Source organism: Eutrigla gurnardus, assembly GCF_963514095.1.
Source record: "Eutrigla gurnardus genome assembly, chromosome: 18".
Lineage (NCBI taxonomy): Eukaryota > Metazoa > Chordata > Actinopteri > Perciformes > Triglidae > Eutrigla > Eutrigla gurnardus.
Window position 1 is genome coordinate 1,395,769 of NC_139929.1, and position 22,194 is coordinate 1,417,962.

Consider the following 22,194-nt stretch of genomic DNA (forward strand, 5'->3'; position numbering starts at 1 on the left):
TGCAACCCCCTCGACTGGTAGACCTCGCTGGTTTTTACGGGAGTCCAGGTCCAGGTATGTGGAACTTCCCTGAAATAAAGAGTAAAAGGTGAAAGGTCACTCGCCAACATCTGGGATCGTTTTCACGTTTCCTCCGAGACCAACCGAAGCCTGGGGAACCAATCAGAGACGACCGCATGGGAAACGCTTCTCCTGATGCTCAAAGATGCAGCTCTTTACTCGATAACGAGCCGATCCCTTAGCGTATAGACACGTGTGTGTGTGTGTGCGTGTGTGTGTGTGTGTGTGTGTGTGTGTGTGTGTGTGCCAGCAGGTGTTGGCTTGTCGACATACAGCACATAGCACAGGAGACACAAAAACAGCTCTGCACTTTGAAAGCAAACCCCGCTGACATTCTGATGGAGCCTCAGAGGAAACACTATGGAGGGTCGCGTGTGTGTGTGTGTGTGTTTCTCAATCACAACCAAACTCCACCCATGCAGAGGGTGTGTGTGTGTGTGTGTGTGTGACTGCCTATTCTCTAAATAACCTGTTGGACCAGCTCACTCTCAGTCAGCCTCAGGAGGCTGCAGGACTCCTTTTCTGCTGGATTTCATCGGAGCCGGTCTGAGTCACCGTGACGGTTTTCTCACATTTTCCAGCGTTCAGTGACGGACGGCCTGATTTCAGTCACGTAGCAGCAGAGTTATTACCAAGCCGACGTCCAGGAGCTCCAGTAAGTACTGAACTCATATATGACAGGGTACTAAAACTTCTACAACTAAGATCATTCATGAGGGTCCGTATGAGCAGTTATGAGCTACTATTTTACATTTCATTCATTAAAATTCATTTTTAAAGCTGCTTCAGGAGCAAACAACCTGAGAAAATAACTTTAACAGAACTATTATTAGAAGAAATAGAACATTAAATTGAATTGTAATGGAAAAAATGCACAGTACTTTGTGTGGTAGGGACATAAAATTACCGCTTTTATATTATGTAATTATATCAATTATTCAGAGATCACCAAGCTGCTTTGTAAAGTAATTACATGTTACAGTTATTGAACAAAATAATTATTTAATTAAAATTATTTTCTGTGAACATGAATATGTTGTATATATATACTGTATATTATATAACGTTGGCACTGAACGTGTTATTGTCTATTGTCTGATTAATCAAAGTGTCTTGTAATCTTTTGTGGGACGGGACACAACTAATTCAGTAATTACTGATAATTATTACCTGTCAGTGGTGGTTTCAGTTCCTGTCCGCGTCTCAAAGCTAATAATAATAACAACAATAATGTGTTAATGCTGTTTTTGCTGCATTTGTTGCTGTTGAGGACAACGTGTTGCCTTCAGGGTCCTATAATAATATTAAGTGTAACGAATGTGGTAATAACAGAATGAGCTGTTCAGATAAGACGTGTGTACCTGAGGTCAAAGACTTCCTCCCGGTGTCTAATAAATGTCAGTGTGTTAGAGGTCTATTAAATATAGTATAAATTAACTACGGCGTAACAAGGTCAGATCATCGTTAGTGTCTGAATTATAATGTGCTATTAATAGAGAATTAAAAACACTACTTTTTGCATTTTTATCTCATTTAACTTGAGTTTAAGAGCCTCGTTGAACTTCATTTGACCCTGAAAAGTTTCTTTTTTGGAGGGTTGGTGTTCTAAAGCAGAATTTATTGACTGACAGATAAATCCACCTGCTTGTCTTTTTGTTTTGTTCCGAGAGACAAAAGTCACCCGTCGGCTCTTTGACAAACAAACGTGCTACCGACGTTGTTTTGTTGTCTCGCGCACTAAATTTCGTGCACGTTGCTCCGTCACCAAGAGGAAACATTTCTGGCAGAAATCCAAAGCGCTGCCCTTCTTCTGAAGCCGACGGCAGCATGAATACGAGCTGAAGAGCTTCTGTTAGTCGTGTTTTGGGCTCCGAACGCAGGAAACATCCCACGTATGATGGCGAGTGGCCTCTGTGATGTCACCAACCTCCTCAAACCTTCTTGTGATCGCTGTTTGTTTTCAGAGAGCCGTGATAACGTGAGAGCACTTTATTGTGCGGACAAATCCTCTTCCTTCTGCTTATCGGAGCGCGGAGAGATAAACCAAGAAGAAAGAAACAAGGAGGGCTCGGTGTATATTGAAGATAAGATAAGACGGGACAAGAGAAGAAAAAGGGCTTTCCAGATTTACAGAAGTGTGCAGTTGTAAATCTCACTTTGATTTTTTTTTTTGATTCTGCAGCTGCACATTTTCCACCTTCCTGTGTTTCACGAGCAACGCTCCTCTAATTATGTTCTTTGTGAAACCACCCAGACAGATCCAAGGACGATCCTGCAGGAAACCCTCCAGTGATCCAGCATGGACTGAAGATCTCCGTTCTGCACGTGTTTGAGTCGTGAAAAAGGAGGGAACATGTCAGCGATACAGACCTGGGCCTGTTTCCTGCTCTGGATCCGCTTGGCCACGCAGGACAAAACCCCAGGTGAGACACAATCCTCCTCTTTGTCCGGTAAGCAGGACAAGCATCACCGGGCCAGGAGGCTTTCTCTTTCTTCTCCTTTTTTCCACAATGACTCTGGCTGAGTCAAACTGTTCCTGACGTCAGGTGTGAAGCAGCAGCAGCAGAGGAAAGTCTGGTTTTATAGTCCAACCTTCGGTCCTGGCGGTTAAACTGACATTTAAACTCCACCTCTGCAGCAGAAAAACAACACAATCTACTACGACGGAAGCGTGTAGTATTGTGTTTTATACGCATACATTGTACACATAACTTGGTGTCATTATTTACATGCTTATACTTTTATGAGCTGGGGTGCCTTAACAGCACTTGAGGGCCCTGGGCTATGGAGATTTTGGAGCCCCCCCCCCCCCCCCCCCCCCCCTTTCCTTTTCTGAGCTCTGATTGGATGTGAACGCACCTTGACCTTGTTATTGAGCTCAACAGGAAGTTTTTCTTTTTTTTATAAATGCACATTTCCCGAAACAACAAGTTTTTCCTCAAAAGGAGCAATAAATAGAACTTTTTTTGCTGAGTCATAAGTAATGTCTGGCCAATTAACTGATTTTTTAGTTATCTTGCACCTCTTTTATAGGCTACTTACAAACTTACAAAACGTACAAACGTACTTAATTACAAACGTATTTACTTAATTATAAACTTATTTACTTAATTACAAACGTATTTACTTACTTACAAAAGTACTTACTTAATTATAAACTTATTTACTTACTAACTTACAAACTTACTACAAACAAATGTATTTCTTCATAATACTGGATAAGCTTTCATTTTGGTTGAGACGTAGATTTACGAAACACAAACATGTTTAATTGTGCAACGGAGCTGAACTGTGATTACAGCTAATTGCGGTGGATTAAATTAATTCTCGTCGATGCAACTCGGCCACAAAGAGAGGAGTTCAAACCGCAGGCGAGCGGGCGCAAACGCTGGATTTGGAAAATGACAGAAATGGTTTGCAGGTCAGATAGTTGTGGTGGCCTTTAAAGGGCTGTAAATGTGACCTCTATGTGTGACCACGGAGCTGCTGAACACAAACAGCTTTAATAAACAGCTTTAATGAGCCGCTGGAATCACAGAGGTCCAACAGGAACGGCACCGACTCGACTTTCTTGGCAGCAGAAAGACGCTTATATCAGCTTTTAAATGCTGTTTGCACTGAAAACAGTTGTTTTTGTTCGTTATCATCGTGACATCACTATCAAGATTAGCTCCCGCTTACCTGGACGTCCCTATCTGCTAATTCATCAGTCAAACGCTTGGTGTTTGTTCTGTTGAATGACAGGTCGCGTGTGACGTTAATGTTTCACACTTCTTTGGCTACTTGAGCAGATTCCTGTTTGCTCGGCAGATTACACAAAGACTTTCTGCAAGGGCAAGAAATGTCATGTTGCCACGTCGCACAGGTGTGAGTCAGAGGCCTGAGTCATTACTGAGCCGTGATTTACAAGAAGAACAGTCACAACACAGGCGGAGAGGAAGGAGCTGGAAGAAGAAATAAATCACGATCCGATGATCGAGCAATCAGCGACGTGGAAGCAGGATTTGTGTTTTGGCAGCTGGTTGAAAGGTGCAAATCATTCTACATGAAATATGCAAACATCCACATGTTTACAGCCTTGAAATATTTCAATCATGAGGATCTGCTGTCCATCGTTTCATCCAGCTGGGAAATTACATTCTGACACAACAAAAATGTTTGGAGGGAAACGTATTCGGGGTGGATTACGTTTACTCTTGATGTTTTATTTCAATTTCATAGTCATTTAATCCAATCCATGATGTTTTTTTATAAACCTAACCAATATGTTTTGTTGCCTAAAACAAACATGTAGTTTTGTAGCGTTTGTTTAGTTTCATTTGTTAACCTGGCGTTTCAAACTATAAAAACAGACGGTCCCTTTCTATGTTAATGAGAGTTCAGTTTCACTGTATGACTGTAGTATATATATCGGGGGATCAATATATCGATAGCTAATTGTGTTTGGACTATTTATTTAGAATTATCAGGAGGAAAAAAAAGCGAGATGCGAGAAATGAAAAAATTCAAAATGGGCAAAAAAACAAAACTTTGCAATTCACAAAAATCTGTCAAACATACGAAGTTGAAAGTAGATTTGACACAGAATGACCGACCGTGACGACAAAAAGGTCGGAAACCCTGCACAAAGTTTGATATCGGAGCTGAGAACCTCGTTAATAACTTCCTTTCTTAAAACAAAAAACCCTGCTATGACATCATTCTGGGGTGTGGCCACAAGTGGCCAAACACTGAAGCCGGTTTAACTCGTTCACACCGACCGCGAAGATATAAATCACTTCCTGTCAAGAACACGTCGCTTTAATCGTCTTTGTGTTCGTTAATATTTGGTCATGAATTCCTCATAAAATAAGTCATTTCCATTTCTAGTTACGTTTTGTTTTTATCGATGCCCCTTCTGGCTCCTCCCACTGACGCCCGGATTCAGGGGTGATGTTTTTTCTGCCTCAAACGCTCAATGATTGGAAAATATTCACACTCTTCAGCCGAGCAGACTGGTTGTGTATTTCCCAACAACACCAGGTTGTTACGGTCGGTGCGTCACTGCAGACTCCGGACCTCCTCCACCCTGAACGTTTGGCAACGAGGGGAAGTTTGAGGGTGAATAACACAATCGGGCCGCATATTCACCATGACATCATGGAAACCAATGCCAGTACTTGCTTCCAAAGTATTTAGTATGCCAGGAAAAAAAAAAAGATCCGGTATGCCAAAAATACCAGGAAGTCCCAAACCTCCTGGCCACATTTATAAAAACAAACACGCTTTTCCAGTTATTAATTACCCATGATCCTCTGCTGCAGTGGAAGATACGTCACATGACACGTAGATCCTACTAAGCGGGCTAACTTCTGTCTCGGCTGGTTTCAGACGTGGCGGTGACGTGCCTCGTCTCAGACGAGTGCGTGCTGCCCTGCACCTTCCCGCCGGGAGGCGAGGAGACCATCGAGTGGTTCAGACAGGAAGTGGTGGTGTTCAAGTTTAAGCGGGAAGACGGCAGAAACGACAGCGCCGATAAGAATGATGACGATGACGACGACGACGATAGCAACGAAAGCAGCGAAGAGCACGCCGACACCGAGCACTTCGCCGGCCGCGCCTCCCTTTTCCCGCACCTGGTATCCCGCGGCAACGCCACGCTGGTCCTCCGGAGCACCGGTCTGAAGGACAGAGGCACGTACCGGTGTCACGTTCACACCTCCAAGGGCGAACACAACGCCAAGGTCATCGTCAAGGTGGAAGGTGGGTTTGTGAAGGATCCAGGTTCCTTGAGTTGGATCAGGTGAGGTAGTGCTGGTCTAGCACTAAAACCTGGACCCACACCAGACCTGCTTGGATAAGATTGGACCCCCCTGACTTAGGTAAACTGGAAAGGGGTCAGAAGTAGACTGGTGTGGTCCTCTAAAGGGGGTCAGAAGTAGACTGGTGTGGTCGTCTAAAGGGGGTCAGAAGTAGACTGGTGTGGTCGTCTAAAGGGGGTCAGAAGTAGACTGGTGTGGTCGTCTAAAGGGGGTCAGAAGTAGACTGGTGTGGTCGTCTAAAGGGGGTTAGAAGTAGACTGGTGTGGTCCTCTAAAGGGGGTCAGAAGTAGACTGGTGTGGTCGTCTAAAGGGGGTTAGAAGTAGACTGGTGTGGTCCTCTAAAGGGGGTCAGAAGTAGACTGGTGTGGTCGTCTAAAGGGGGTCAGAAGTAGACTGGTGTGGTCGTCTAAAGGGGGTCAGAAGTAGACTGGTGTGGTCGTCTAAAGGGGGTCAGAAGTAGACTGGTGTGGTCGTCTAAAGGGGGTTAGAAGTAGACTGGTGTGGTCCTCTAAAGGGGGTCAGAAGTAGACTGGTGTGGTCCTCTAAAGGGGGTCAGAAGTAGACTGGTGTGGTCTTCTAAAGGGGGTTAGAAGTAGACTGGTGTGGTTGTCTAAAGGGGGTTAGAAGTAGACTGGTGTGGTCGTCTAAAGGGGGTCAGAAGTAGACTGGTGTGGTCGTCTAAAGGGGGTTAGAAGTAGACTGGTGTGGTCGTCTAAAGGGGGTCAGAAGTAGACTGGTGTGGTCCTCTAAAGGGGGTTAGAAGTAGACTGGTGTGGTTGTCTAAAGGGGGTTAGAAGTAGACTGGTGTGGTCGTCTAAAGGGGGTCAGAAGTAGACTGGTGTGGTCGTCTAAAGGGGGTTAGAAGTAGACTGGTGTGGTCCTCTAAAGGGGGTCAGAAGTAGACTGGTGTGGTCCTCTAAAGGGGGTCAGAAGTAGACTGGTGTGGTCTTCTAAAGGGGGTTAGAAGTAGACTGGTGTGGTTGTCTAAAGGGGGTTAGAAGTAGACTGGTGTGGTCGTCTAAAGGGGGTCTGAAGTAGACTGGTGTGGTCGTCTAAAGGGGGTTAGTAGTAGACTGGTGTGGTCGTCTAAAGGGGGTCAGAAGTAGACTGGTGTGGTCCTCTAAAGGGGGTTAGAAGTAGACTGGTGTGGTTGTCTAAAGGGGGTTAGAAGTAGACTGGTGTGGTCGTCTAAAGGGGGTCAGAAGTAGACTGGTGTGGTCGTCTAAAGGGGGTTAGAAGTAGACTGGTGTGGTCCTCTAAAGGGGGTCAGAAGTAGACTGGTGTGGTCCTCTAAAGGGGGTCAGAAGTAGACTGGTGTGGTCGTCTAAAGGGGGTTAGAAGTAGACTGGTGTGGTCGTCTAAAGGGGGTCAGAAGTAGACTGGTGTGGTCCTCTAAAGGGGGTCAGAAGTAGACTGGTGTGGTCCTCTAAAGGGGGTTAGAAGTAGACTGGTGTGGTCGTCTAAAGGGGGTCAGAAGTAGACTGGTGTGGTCGTCTAAAGGGGGTTAGAAGTAGACTGGTGTGGTCCTCTAAAGGGGGTCAGAAGTAGACTGGTGTGGTCCTCTAAAGGGGGTCAGAAGTAGACTGGTGTGGTCCTCTAAAGGGGGTTAGAAGTAGACTGGTGTGGTTGTCTAAAGGGGGTTAGAAGTAGACTGGTGTGGTCGTCTAAAGGGGGTCAGAAGTAGACTGGTGTGGTCGTCTAAAGGGGGTTAGAAGTAGACTGGTGTGGTCCTCTAAAGGGGGTCAGAAGTAGACTGGTGTGGTCCTCTAAAGGGTGTCAGAAGTAGACTGGTGTGGTCCTCTAAAGGGTGTCAGAAGTAGACTGGTGTGGTCCTCTAAAGGGTGTCAGAAGTAGACTGGTGTGGTCCTCTGAAGGGGGTCAGAAGTAGACTGGTGTGGTCCTCTAATGTCGTCTGCATGAGACTGATGTCTATATTAGGATCTGGCATTTGGAGTCCTGTCACCGGGGATAAGGGGGGCTGCTGGGGAACGTTGGAGCCCGCTGAGAATGCCATTGTGTGTGCAGCGCCCGTCCGAGGCCTGACCCTGGTGCTGTCCCGGATGAGCGGCTACGAGGAGATGAAGTGCACCGTCCGCGACGTGTTCCCGGCCCCCCGCGTCACCTGGGCGACCGAGCCGCCCACCTTCCAGGACCTGCGGCCCGTCACCCGCATGCTGGCCGACAAGCGGGGGCTGTACACAGCCGACAGCCGGCTCCGGATACTGAACGGCCAACCGGACCTCATCTACATCTGCAGAGTCACCACCTCGTACGGGGGTCCGGCCTGGACCACCTCGCTCAGGGAACGGGGTAACAAATTGTTTTTATATGTTGAAGGAGTTTCATGTATATTCATTGTTCCTAAACGATGCTAGAAGTCAACATAACATGAATTATGACATGTTGGTGTAAAATGTAATTCATGCACCTTAACTTGTACTCAGGGTTCCTCCACCTTTTTCAAAGTCAAATTCAAGCATTTCCAGGTGCATTTCCATGCTTTTCCAGCCCCTTCCAGCTGTGGTAAACTCCATATTTGTACCAATCCAATGGTCAGTATTCAGTCTACTTATTCTGTCACTTGTTCATCACATTAAATGAGATGTTATTGTCCTCTAAACAACCAACATGATGTTTGGAGACAGCTTTTTACAGAAGGACCACAAATGAAAGGAAAACTAATTCCACTAACAGATCCACAGAAATATAATCACCAACTATTTTCATCATCTGTTCATCATCAAAAGTCATTTTTCATAAAGAAATGTCAGAAAATGCTGTTTTCAGTCCCTCAGATATGGAGATCTTCTTTTCTCTGTTCTATCATAGATGTCATCACATACAACACACATTTCAAACATTGAAAACACCACACTAAGATTCAAGTGTTTTCAAGGATTTCCAGCACCGTACAGACCCTGAGTACTTGTTGATGGCCTGACTGAGGAGCCTTGTTTCCTCCAGTAGAGATCCGAGGAGCCGAGGGGCGGGACCTGACCATCCCTTGCCACGCCCCTCCGTACCTCAACCATCCCTTCCTCCACTGGAGCTTCTTCAAGGGCAAGGACCCCGCCCACATCCTCACCTACGACAGCCAGTCCGGCGCCAGCGTGGCCTCGGCGCCGTGGGACGACCACGTGGAGCTGGACGGCTTCAGGGTCCCGTTCGGGGACGGGTCCCTGCGCCTGATGGACCCCCGGCAGGCGGAGCACACGGGCAGCTACACCTGCGAGTTCTCCGTGCCATTCAACACGCACACCGAACGCACTGACGTCACCATCGACGGCCCAGGTAACCCCACCCACGCATCACATCAACGATACGTTGATGTGAGGTCACCAAACAAATGTAAACAGGTGGATTTAGGAAAGGAACGAGTTCTCTGACAGCCAACGCTAACTTAGGAAGGAAACCAGATATGTGCTCGTGTACATGAAGTATAAAGTGTGTTCTGTTGTTCATGGGTTTGTGTGTGTTACCTGTGCAGGCCCGGTGAGCGTCTCGGGAGCGCCGTCCTACTGGTGGATCGTGGGTCTGGTGCTGGCGGTGCTGGTCCTGGCCCTGGCCGGCATGCTGGCCTACCTGAAGCTGAAAGGTAAACAAGGTCACCGCCAGGAGACGAGGTCGCTGACTGACGGGAAGAAGTCGGCTTGACTGGACTGACATTACACACATTCAAACGGATCATTTACACACTTTACATGGAGGGCACTACATGACAAAAACAAAGGTTTTATCAAGAAAAAGTCCTTTTAAGTATCAAAAGTAAAAGTAAGTGTGATGCAGCACAACGGCCCTCTGTGTTACATTAATATATTATTGATTATTGATTTCTGTAGATGCATAAATGGGCAAGCAGACTTGAATTCCCACTTAAGCAAACATTCGTCTCACTTTCCACCACTGCAAGGTGATGTGAACACACAAAAATCTGATTTAATGTGTGCAAAATCAAAAAAGTGTTTCTAAAAGTGTGTGTGTGTTTAAAATGTTTCTGCATGAAATATTAAAAACAGAGTGTTAAGTGAAGCTTTTCTGCCTCACAGTGGTTGATCAGAGTACTGCATCTATAGTAAGACATCCAAATATGGATATATAGATAAATATAAAGACAGCACACACACCCACACTGGTCACACCAGTTACATCTAATTAGATCCGGGTCACGCCCTGGAGTTATCCAGATGCATTCTAGGAAATGTAGGCCGTCGCTTAATGAGGGCGAGGCAGACGGGTGGGATATAAAAACAAGAAAATCAAGAAAGCAAAGAGAGTCTTCTGTGGGATCTGGTTCATTTAAACGGTGCCTTCAAATGCAGAGTTGTTTACCGTGTGTCTCCCGGCGCTAACGTCTGTCCAATCTGTCCAATCAGGAGGGACGTCCAAGCCCAGGAACGACCCCGAGGACGTCACAGAGCTGCACCCAGTCAAAGGTCAGTGCACTGCCAGAGACCCGCCAGCAGGTGGAGCCAGAGATGTAGTCACCTTCACAAATCACAGAACATCTCTCGTTGCCATGTGCAGGGTTTCCTGCAGGAAAGCCTTTTCTCTGAGAGGCTGGAACATTAATTAAACTAATAATCAACGATTATATTTCTAGTAAGCAGGTTTATATGGGACAGTTTAACTTTTTACGAACAGACAAACACATCTAGCAAGAAGATCATGTGAGCAATACGATATTTAAATGAAAAACAAAAATAACTCTGTATATAAACATGAAGTAAGACAGTACTGACAGGTATTACTGTAGTATATTTCTTACCGTGGTTTTCTTACCGTGGTTTTCTTCGTCCCCACAGACTCGAGCTGCGACGGGAACCTGAATGAGAGCAGCCCGCTGACGGTCGGCGGCACCAACGGACAGTCGGGCCTCCAGGCCGGATCTCAGCTGTGCTGAGGAACAAAACGGAAAACGGAACTAACACCAAACACTAACACGACAAACACGCACACGGCTTCACACTGACGAGGAAACTAACAGCTGCTTAGACGCACAAAAGAGCTTCGTAGATGCCCAGTTGCTACTTCGGCATATTTGGGTGTTTTTTTTTCCTACCGAGGAACTCTTTGTTTTTGGCTCCTGTGGATTTTAAAGGAAACGCTGATAAAAATGCTTCCATGAAGGGTTTGTGGACCCCGGACAGTGCAGACCCGGCACCAGAAGTATTTTTGGGGGGGATATTTTTCTTGTGAAGAACCTTATAGACGGATCCTGCTGAACTTAAAAGGCCAGGAACGGCTGAGGAACCATTTTGGGAACTCAGGAGCCCGAAAACTGTGTTTTGACCAGAAGGAACAAAAGGTCTGGATTTAGTATCTGGTCCCCCAAAAGAGGTCCCAGGATCTCGCCTGGGCCGGGTTTGAAGAGCTGAGGGTTGTGGCCGCTGCTTGTGTTTCAAACCTTCTCCAGTCAAACATCTAGAAAACTACCGCTGCAACCCCACGCAGCCTGGGATCGCCTGCCTGCACACGGCTGAGCCGGCGGTTTGCAGCTAACCTAACAACAATAAAAACAGTGCAGGGATGTATAGAGAACTGGATTCATGCTCGGTGGTGAATGAAGCAAAAGAAAATGTTTGACTTTGGAATAGAAAATGACCCAGACACGAGCGTTTCATTAAGCCCCGCCTCCCGGCCCGATCATGTGATTGAGATCACATGATCGGACGATCAATTAAGGATCTAATGATTTAAGTGTTCGTGCTGCGTAGTTGATTCACATAAAAAAAGGATCCGTTGAGTAACACACGACTCTTTCATGTCGTATTTTTAGCGCCCAATGGCATCGCCTGACCCTGAAGGGTGTAATTACACCGTTTGGCCACTATGCTCTTCTAGATGGCTGCACATGAAGGTTATCAATGAAGTAGAGAAAAAAGTAAATGAAGAGTATCGATGTCACGTGAAGGTCACTACGTAATAAAGGATAAACGTGACTGTTCGATGCACACTTTGACGTTACTCGCCGTCCATATTTAATCTTCAGCGGACTGAAATAGTTGCACTGCTGTAAACGCTCCTCACGTTGTTTTTCATGAGTTACACTTGATGACAAATGTGTCATTATAAATGTGTTGTTATTAAAATACTAATGGCTGAAGGTGTGTGTGCTTTTGTATTTACGGCTCACGATCTCCCGGCAAATCAATCCTGCCAAGAAAAGTGACTCCAACACAGTGTTTAGTACTTTCTATATGATATCATGGAGGAGGCTTCTGTGGAAGCTTGTTCCAGTACAGAACATCGACTCACATTCAAGCTTCTGGTGCTTTTATATGAAAGTACCCTTGAAATCAGTTCAACATCAATACAACCTGTGAATACATTCTGACCTTTCATTGGCTGACAACATGTAAGAGTTGTAACTTTAGAATGATGGGACTCAGGTAGATCCAAATAATCACTCGAGTAAGAAAGGATTTAGTGAAAAAGTCCTGAGTAACTTTCCTGTTTCAACAATCAGAGCATGGAGCTAAAAAGAGACACGGTATAAAATATCAATGTGCAAATTCAGATATTACCAAACAATATCACAGAAAGATATTTAACCCGTGTAATTAGGGTGACCAGATCCAAACAAAACAAGTGTGGGACAAAGATTATGTTTGTGTGGGACACATTACCAATGCTGAGAGGGAGTCTAACATTTTGATATAATGTATATCTAACTGTTAAAAAATGGCGTGTGTGTGTTTTTACGTCTGGCCACAGGGTGGCAGTATTGCTCCATGAAACAAGGTGATTAATTTAATCATTTTGAAGCCTTGTTTACGTGATAGTGAGTTACATATTGGTGAAGTCTTCAGATGTCAGATCACCTGGTTTTCTGTTTGGTTTAGAGTTCCAGAACAAATCTCTCTTCTACGTCTAAATGAAACCATCGAAACCTCACAATCCTTTTGCAACAACACACTGGTGCACTTTATACTAAACACTGCTGTTTGAGAACGTTTAGACTTCATGCAGGCTTCTGTGGAACCTTAACTCACATTAAAAGGTGGAGATGATTTTATCTGAGTGTTCACTTTTAGTATGAAAGTATGTCTGCTATCAGTTAATGTGTAACAACAATGTGAACTCTGCACACTTGAACACACGCCCACACACACACACACACACACACACACACACACACACACACACACTCACACACACACACACACACACACACACACACACACACACACACACACACACGCCCACACACACCCACACACGCCCACACACACACACACACACGCCCTGACCTCAGTCTAAAGTTAGAAAGCAGCCTCAGCTGTCGGAAACTTTAGAAGGTGCTGTGCCTCATTCCCGTCTTTGACGCTGCTTTGACTCTCGTTGGATTTACTTGTCTTTTTGGTCCACGACACGGACGGAGTCTAGCAGGTTTATGGCTTTGGGCAAGTGGGTCGTGATTCTTGTGGTCTGGACCTCCTCGTGGACCTTGAACACAGCAGGTGAGGAGATGTGTTCACGGTCCCGTCTACACTTAAAACGACAGATTTTCTCAAATACGTTAACTTGTTTTTATCACGAGTCCTTGAGAATCATCCGCTGAACTTCAGCCTCACATCGATACAATGGAGGTGGATTTAAGTTTCATTTGTGGTACAAAAACAACATAAAGTGCTGTTGAAGTTCACTGGACTGTGGAGGAAGAAAAGTGAAACGTGTTCATACCTAGACTAAATATAATGATGATGTCAACCATTAACTGAAGCAGAGCCTTTAATCAGTACAACTGCTAACAAAAACTGTGATTGCTCGTTATTATTAGTCATACTTGGAACTTTAGACTACTGGAAAAACCTACAGTGACCATGTTTATCCCGTCTACATGGAGTAGAAAGTAGATAAAGAGTCATGTTTTCTTACTGGAATCTTGTCGAACCAGAATACATTCCAACACTCACACACCTGATTAATGACGCTTGTTTCCTGATTCCTGAAGTACTTTTACTGAACTTCTCACTGCCAACCAAAACTGCATCCTTCTGATCCCACATAGATGTTTGAATGTTGTGTTTTCTGCAACTTTTAAAAAGGTTTGTGGATTAAAGGACAGCAGAGAGAACCAGGCTGTGTCTGAAATCACTCACCGGTTTGTAGTTCTCTTGATGCAACCAGGCCTGTCCAGCAGTTCATCTTCAGGCCATGCTGGTTTTGCAGACTTTGCCACATATTTGCAGGGGGTTTAGCTCAGAATGTAGAGCGGGTTGGCTGGTAACCGCAAGATTGCCGGTTCGATCCCCGGCTCCTCCTAGCTGAGTGCCTGGTGTCCCTGAGCAAGACACCTCACCCTGATTGCTCGTGACGAGCTGGCTGTCGCCCTGCGTGGTTGACTCCGTCGTCGGTGTGTGAATGTGTGAATGTCAGTCATTAATGTAAAGCACTATATAAATGAGGACCATTTACCATTTAGACTGTTCTCTCGTCGTATGTCCGTTAGCCTGGGTCCGCTTGTATGCCGATGACACAAGGATGTACATGTCAGAAAAAGGCTCTTATCATCATTATTATTATATCATCATCTCCAAGAACACCGTCATATTTTTACTCTTATTATTTTGATTAGCTCCAAGTAGGCCAACACATAATTTAATCTTGTTTTTATGCAGGACACAGCCATTATTATTATTATTATTAAATCAGGCTCTTAAAGAGAAACACTTTTCCCTGAACTGAACCTTGCCTGATGTTTTTACAGATGTTGGTTTGTCCTGTGTTTATATGGAGAGCTGCATCTTACCGTGCAGTTTTCCAGCTGGCGCTGACGTGGTCATCCAGTGGATTCAGGTGACAACAGTCAGCACTCCGGTCCACTCCTACTACAGCAACCAAGACTGGTTCATACACCAGAACCAGCGCTTCAGAGGCCGGACGTTTCTGTTCAACAACCAGATCTCCAGAGGGAACGCTTCACTCCGGCTGACGGGGGTGGAGGTTCAGGACCAGGGCAGATACAAGTGCTACACCGGCACCAGCACTGAAACCCAGACCTCATTCATCAACCTACTAGTGGACGGTATGAGACACACGTAGTAAACAAGAAAACAAACATATCAAGAACTCAATGGAAGTGTTCAAACATGGATAAACAGGAGTTTGTATGACTCAGTGTTTAGTGAGTCATGAGGTCAAAATTAAAGTGGAGCTGAAATGAAATGACACAACAAAAAGCAACAACTGAACATGCAGACAGTTTTAAGGTGGATTTTCAGAGTAAACGTGTTGTTAAATAGTAGATGTAGTTTTCTGCAGCAAACGGTCGCCTGTCTGACGCCGTCAAGGTCGTCCAGTAGATAAGCACACCTGCAAGGTCAACGTATCTCAGGGTTTTGTGGGAAACAATCTGCAGATTGTAAAACAAAAACACAGTCAGCAAACTTCTTATGTTTGGAGATGTCACATGTTAACGTGAAAGGTATGATTCTCCACTTTACATTTTGTAAATTATTTATATATTTTTCTAGAATTAAACAAACAAATTTGATCCCTGGGGACTGAAGGAAATCAGAGCTCTCCGAGTGTAAAAAGACCTGATAAATGTTGTATTTATGTTTTATCTGGAAACATGGCCACGGCCACCATTGTTTTTCTTTTATTAATTTAAAACAGAAACTAAACCTTGAACCTTTGAAAATTTGATTTGCAGGTAAATGGAAACAGAAACTAAGCATCAGCAGCACTTCAAAGTCATTCATTAGCAACTTTTCCTTGCAGCTCCGGTCCGTAAAGTCGACATTCAGCAGGTAGAAAACAGGATCACCTGCAGCTCAGAGGGGATCTACCCAAAGCCTGAGCTCACCTGGTCCACCAACGTGACCCTCCAGAACAAAACAGTCCTGCCGTCTGAACAGAAGCTCTACAGCATCAGCAGCTCTGTGATGGTTTCGGATACTGATCCGGTCTACAGCTGCACCATCAGCACTCTCAGAAGCAAGAGGAGAGCCACATGGTTTCAGCCGAGTAAGTGTTTCTAAGAGTGTGGAACCAGATTCTGATAAGAAATATTCCATCGCTTCTTTTCATTCGTATCGTTTCAGCTTCTATCATCAGTTCAGACGGTGAAACAACAATCGACTGCAGGTCCACAAACGCTCCTCTAACAGGCCTCGTCTGGAGGTTCAACCACAGCCAGGTCATCCTGAACCGGACCGGGGCCGACGCCTCCTATACAGTCTCAGAGGAGTGGCGGCAGCAGGTGAAGAAAGTATGGGAGTCAGGCAGCGTCACACTACAGACCTCATCTCCAGATCAGGAGGGGATGTACAGCTGTGAGCTCAGTGATGCTGAGGAGACATACATCACCAACACTATTCTGAAGATTATTACTCCTGGTACGGTTTGACCCTTTCTGTAATAACCTGTGACTTCCTCTGCTATGGTATGTGGGTGTGTTCAAGGGTCTCCCTAAGGGTGTGCTAAAGGTGTTATCAAGGGTCTCCCTAAGGGTTTGCTAAAGGTATGTGGGTGTTTTCAAGGGTCTCCCTAAGGGTTTGCTAAAGGTATGTGGGTGTTTTCAAGGGTCTCCCTAAGGGTTTGCTAAAGGTATGCCGGTGTGTTCCAGGGTCTCCCTAAGGGTTTGCTAAAGGTATGCCGGTGTGTTCAAGGGTCTCCCTAAGGGTTTGCTAAAGGTATGCCGGTGTGTTCAAGGGTCTCCCTAAGGGTTTGTTAAAGGTATGCTCGTGTTTTCTAGGGTGTCTTTAAGGGTTTGTTAAAGGTATGCTGGTGTTTTCTAGGGTCTCCCTAAGGGTTTGTTAAAGGTATGCTCTTGTTTTCTAGGGTGTCTTTAAGGGTTTGTTAAAGGTATGCTGGTGTTTTCTAGGGTCTCCCTAAGGGTTTGTTAAAGGTGTTATCAAGGGTGTCCCTAAGGGTGTGCTAAAGGTGTTATCAAGGGTCTCCCTAAGGGTGTGCTAAAGGTGTTATCAAGGGTCTCCCTAAGGGGGTGCTAAAGGTGTTATCAAGGGTCTCCCTAAGGGGGTGCTCAAGGTGTTATCAAGGGTGTCCCTAAGGGTGTGCTAAAGGTATGCAGGTGTTTTCAAGAGTCTCCCTAAGGGGTTGCTCAAGGTATTTGGGTGTGTTCAAGGGTCTCCCTAAGGGTGTGCTAAAGGTGTTATCAAGGGTCTCCCTAAGGGGGTGCTAAAGGTGTTATCAAGGGTGTCCCAGTTTGAAAGGTGGTTACAAATGACTTATAAATATTTGACACAAAACTTGTGCAACAAAAATTGGGATTCATTGACTGATCAATTTGTAGAAAATTGACCAACAACTCGACCAATCTGTTAAACGTTTCAGTAAAAAGTATAGCTGGCGGCTTCTTTGCTGCTTATCTCTCTTTATTATATAATTGTAATTAAAGTGATATTTACCGATGGACAAACTGGTTGTGAAAAGTCAACTAATGTTTTGATGCATTAGCATCAAATTGTACAAAAAAGTAATAAATGTATGTTTTTACGTTTCAGACGATCCAACGCCCAATGTTGCAGGCAGGGTGGTAGGTGGAGTATTTTTGGTGCTTGCAGTCATCGGAGTAGCAGTAGGCCTATTCTGTTTATACAAAAAGAGAAAGAGTCGTCCGGTCATCTGACTGATTTGAATGGAAATCCCTTTGCGTCACAGTGACGCAAAGGGGATATGACCAATCGTCAGTATGTGACGAGTAGGGATGAGACTATGTTGAAAATGGAGCGAGAACCAAACGAACACTAACTCAAGAGATCTGGAGCCAAATAAAGAGAAGAACATCTCCGGGGTCTGAAGGATGAATTTTACTTGACTTATTTTCCCTACAGAGAAACTTGAGGCGGCAGCGTTCATACAGGAACGATGCCTTCCTTCTGGTACGACTTCCTCATAATCCGGATTAATGAAGGACACTAAGAGACTCTGCACTACACCACTACGACACGTTTCAGGGATTTTCCGGCTCATGAAAGAAATCTCTGGTTTGCCTTGAAAAAGTCTGCTAAGCTGGCGTTTAAATCATCAGCCAAACACATTTCTATGTGCAGCTCAGTATTCTGTAGACTTTTGCTGCTAAGACATTTCTTTTTTTCCAACACTAAAAACATTGTTTCTTATTTAGTCATGAATCTTTAACGTTTTCAAGATGATAAGGTATAGATATAGATTTTTAAAGTGGACACTGATTTTTAATGTTTTGTAAATAATAATATAATATATGAGATAAAAAAGTACCAAAGCTTTGTTTTCATTTATTTAATGTATTACTTATTTAGCCCAACATGGACCGAGCTGAAGGTAGTGTTTGAATGTCGTCATCGTTCCCTCATTCCAGACGGAAACAAAAAGCCTGTAGGGGGCAGCACCCACTGAGACTACAGACCTGTTACAGACCAGTGGGGGGACCCACTGAGACTACAGACCTGTTACAGACTAGACCAGTGGTGGACCCACTGAGACTACAGACCTGTTACAGACTAGACCAGCGTTGGGACCCTCTGAGACTACAGACCTGTTACAGACCAGTGGGGGGACCCACTGAGACTACAGACCTGTTACAGACCAGTGATGGACCCACTGAGACTACAGACCTGTTACAGACTAGACCAGCGTTGGGACCCACTGAGACTACAGACCTGTTACAGACCAGTGGGGGGACCCACTGAGACTACAGACCTGTTACAGACTAGACCAGTGGTGGACCCACTGAGACTACAGACCTGTTACAGACTAGACCAGCGTTGGGACCCTCTGAGACTACAGACCTGTTACAGACCAGTGGTGGGACCCACTGAGACTACAGACCTGTTACAGACCAGTGATGGACCCACTGAGACTACAGACCTGTTACAGACTAGACCAGCGTTGGGACCCACTGAGACTACAGACCTGTTACAGACCAGTGGTGGGACCCACTGAGACTACAGACCTGTTACAGACCAGTGGTGGGACCCACTGAGACTACAGACCTGTTACAGACCAGTGGTGGGACCCACTGAGACTACAGACCTGTTACAGACCAGTGGTGGGACCCACTGAGACTACAGACCTTACCGGCCGGTAAGTTTCACAAGAAAGATAAGAGATGGAGGAGCGAGGACATCTAGTGGACAGGTGGAGAATGCCAACAAATATTCACAGAGAAGCGGTTATTTAGATCTCACACAGAAGGACTTGCATCTCCACCGTTCTGGGAGCGGTGGTCTGTGGTCACCTGTAGAGATGAAGGCATCTTCATGTCAACCAGACAAAAACATGACGCTCACAGGAAACAACGCCACAAACCTTCCTGAAACATGAAGTGGATTCACTTTGGTGTCAACTTAATAAGCTCTATAAATATTTGGACTTGTTTGTCGGAGCTTCCATCATGGCAGCGATGTGATGGCTCACCTGGAGGTTTCGGACCCACGGGTCCCCATCCTCTCTGCCTCCAAGCCGCTGGAGAAGGTCTGAAGATAGAAGAGTGACTAAACCCCGGAGTTCTGTCTGAAGTGCTTCTAGCCTGGAAATGAAAAAGATTGCCTCCTGAAGATGAAGACGTTGTCCATAAACCAGAGGAGCATTATGAATCATTCTCTGTTCGACTGATGGGTTCAGCTGTAAAACATTATGAAGTCTGGTCCCTGAAAGTCCCTGACAAGTCCATTCTTTTGGAGATGCATCCATCTCACCACCTGCTGGAAAAATGAATTATATTATAAGAGCAAACTAGACCATCAGCGAGGAGATCTATGTAGTCACTGTTGGTGTTTGGCAGACCAGGACCAGGACCAGAACCAGGACTCATAGGGGCAGACTGTCAGACCCTGCTGCAGTAAAATTAGATTTTCTAAAAAGGGACTTGGAAAACACTACCGCTTTTGTCCACAAGGGACCGCCAGAGTTGAAATTTGAAAGACAGAAACAAACAAATGTAACGTAAATGTTTATTCAAACCACAAAAATAAAATAAAACAGAATTATACTGATTTAGTTATTCACTTCAAATTTATAGTTAGAAAAGTAAAAGTAAGTGTGATGCAGCACAACGGTCCTCTGTGTTACATTCATATATGTATTATTGATTATTGATTTCTGTAGATGCATAAATGAGCAAGCAGACTTGAATTCCCACTTAAGCAAACATTCGTCTCATGTTCTACCACTGCAAGGTGATGTGAACACACGAAAATCTGATTTAATGTGTGCAAAATCAAAAAAGTGTGTGTGTGTTTAAAATGTTTCTACATGAAATATTAAAAACAGAGTGTTAAGTGAAGCTTTTCTGCCTCACAGTGGTTGATCAGAGTACTGCATCTATAGTAAGACATACAAATATGGATATATAGATAAATATAAAGACAGCACACACACCCACACTGGTCACACCAGTTACATCTAATTAGATCCGGGTCACGCCCTGGAGTTATCCAGATGCATTCTAGGAAATGTAGGCCGTCGCTTAATGAGGGCGAGGCAGACGGGTGGGATATAAAAACAAGAAAATCAAGAAAGCAAAGAGAGTCTTCTGTGGGATCTGGTTCATTTAAACGGTGCCTTCAAATGCAGAGTTGTTTACCGTGTGTCTCCCGGCGCTAACGTCTGTCCAATCTGTCCAATCAGGAGGGACGTCCAAGCCCGGGAACGACCCCGAGGACGTCACAGAGCTGCACCCAGTCAAAGGTCAGTGCACTGCCAGAGACCCGCCAGCAGGTGGAGCCAGAGATGTAGTCACCTTCACAAATCACAGAACATCTCTCGTTGCCATGTGCAGGGTTTCCTGCAGGAAAGCCTTTTCTCTGAGAGGCTGGAACATTAATTAAACTAATAATCGACGATTATATTTATAGTAAGCAGGTTTATATGGGACAGTTTAACTTTTTATGAACAGACAAACACATCTAGCAAGAAGAGCATGTGAGCAATATGATATTTAAATGAAAAACAAAAATAACTCTGTATATAAACATGAAGTAAGACAGTACTGACAGGTATTACTGCAGTATATTTATTACCGTGGTTTTCTTACCGTGGTTTTCTTCGTCCCCACAGACTCGAGCTGCGACGGGAACCTGAATGAGAGCAGCCCGCTGACGGTCGGCGGCACCAACGGACAGTCGGGCCTCCAGGCCGGATCTCAGCTGTGCTGAGGAACAAAACGGAAAACGGAACTAACACCAAACACTAACACGACAAACACGACAAACACGCACACGGCTTCACACTGACGAGGAAACTAACAGCTGCTTAGACGCACAAAAGAGCTTCGTAGATGCCGAGTTGCTACTTCGGCATATTTGGGTGTTTTTTTTTTTCCTACCGAGGAACTCTTTGTTTTTGGCTCCTGTGGATTTTAAAGGAAACGCTGATAAAAATGCTTCCATGAAGGGTTTGTGGACCCCGGACAGTGCAGACCCTGCACCAGAAGTATTTTTGGGGGGGATATTTTTCTTGTGAAGAACCTTATAGACGGATCCTGCTGAACTTAAAAGGCCAGGAACGGCTGAGGAACCATTTTGGGAACTCAGGAACCCGAAAACTGTGTTTTGACCAGAAGGAACAAAAGGTCTGGATTTAGTATCTGGTCCCCCAAAAGAGGTCCCAGGATCTCGCGTGGGCCGGGTTTGAAGAGCTGAGGGTTGTGGCCGCTGCTTGTGTTTCAAACCTTCTCCAGTCAAACATCTAGAAAACTACCGCTGCAACCCCACGCAGCCTGGGATCGCCTGCCTGCACACGGCTGAGCCGGCGGTTTGCAGCTAACCTAACAACAATAAAAACAGTACAGGGATGTATAGAGAACTGGATTCATGCTCGTTGGTGAATGAAGCAAAAGAAAATGTTTGACTTTGGAATAGAAGATGACCCAGACACGAGCGTTTCATTTAGCCCCGCCTCCCGGCCCGATCATGTGATCTCAATCACATGATCGGACGATCAATTAAGGATCTAATGATTTAAGTGTTTGTGCTGCGAAGTTGATTCACATAAAAAAAAAGGATCCGTTGAGTAACACACGACTCTTTCATGTCGTATTTTTGGCGGCCAATGGCATCGCCTGACCCTGAAGGGTGTAATTACACCGTTTGGCCACTATGCTCTTCTAGATGGCTGCACATGAAGGTTATCAATGAAGTAGAGGAAAAAGTAAATGAAGAGTATCGATGTCACGTGAAGGTCACTACGTAATAAAGGATAAACGTGACTGTTCGATGCACACTTTGACGTTACTCGCCGTCCATATTTAATCTTCAGCGGACTGAAATAGTTGCACTGCTGTAAACGCTCCTCACGTTGTTTTGTTACACTTGATGACAAAGTGTCATTATAAATGTGTTGTTATTAAAATACTAATGACTGAAGGTGTGTGTGCTTTTGTATT

The 22,194-nt window shown here is 45.0% G+C and overlaps 2 protein-coding genes across 5 annotated transcripts; both read left to right on the forward strand.

The window, feature by feature from the left end:
* Positions 1-554: 554 nt before the first annotated feature.
* Positions 555-11,964, forward strand: hhla2b.1 (HERV-H LTR-associating 2b, tandem duplicate 1). 4 transcript variants are annotated; one of them, XM_084033398.1, is made up of 9 exons: positions 555-715; positions 2,025-2,205; positions 2,315-2,483; positions 5,431-5,802; positions 7,887-8,171; positions 8,826-9,152; positions 9,349-9,456; positions 10,235-10,294; positions 10,664-11,964. In XM_084033398.1, the coding sequence occupies exons 3-9, from the start codon at positions 2,414-2,416 to the stop codon at positions 10,759-10,761; spliced, it is 1,320 nt and encodes a 439-aa protein (XP_083889524.1). In that variant the 5' UTR covers positions 555-715; positions 2,025-2,205; positions 2,315-2,413; the 3' UTR covers positions 10,762-11,964. The 4 variants fall into 4 exon arrangements, with proteins under 4 accessions (XP_083889524.1, XP_083889523.1, XP_083889522.1 ...); XM_084033397.1 differs by having other exon boundaries at positions 2,025-2,195; XM_084033396.1 differs by lacking the exon at positions 2,025-2,205.
* Positions 11,965-13,106: 1,142 nt separating this feature from the next.
* On the forward strand, positions 13,107-21,024 carry LOC311029204 (uncharacterized protein). The gene is made up of 6 exons (XM_084034217.1): positions 13,107-13,321; positions 14,572-14,889; positions 15,588-15,833; positions 15,911-16,204; positions 17,333-20,498; positions 20,868-21,024. The coding sequence occupies exons 1-5, from the start codon at positions 13,255-13,257 to the stop codon at positions 17,455-17,457; spliced, it is 1,050 nt and encodes a 349-aa protein (XP_083890343.1). The 5' UTR covers positions 13,107-13,254; the 3' UTR covers positions 17,458-20,498; positions 20,868-21,024.
* Positions 21,025-22,194: the final 1,170 nt, after the last annotated feature.

Bases quoted from the DNA above. Each gene is read 5' to 3' on its own strand.
- hhla2b.1 (XM_084033398.1), top strand. From the start codon at position 2,414: ATGTCAGCGATACAGACCTGGGCCTGTTTCCTGCTCTGGATCCGCTTG. The intron at 9,153-9,348 runs GTAACCCCACCC...TTACCTGTGCAG, and splicing joins CGTCACCATCGACGGCCCAG to GCCCGGTGAGCGTCTCGGGA. The intron at 10,295-10,663 runs GTCAGTGCACTG...TCGTCCCCACAG, and splicing joins AGAGCTGCACCCAGTCAAAG to ACTCGAGCTGCGACGGGAAC.
- LOC311029204 (XM_084034217.1), top strand. From the start codon at position 13,255: ATGGCTTTGGGCAAGTGGGTCGTGATTCTTGTGGTCTGGACCTCCTCG. The intron at 14,890-15,587 runs GTATGAGACACA...TTTTCCTTGCAG, and splicing joins CATCAACCTACTAGTGGACG to CTCCGGTCCGTAAAGTCGAC. The intron at 16,205-17,332 runs GTACGGTTTGAC...TTTACGTTTCAG, and splicing joins TCTGAAGATTATTACTCCTG to ACGATCCAACGCCCAATGTT.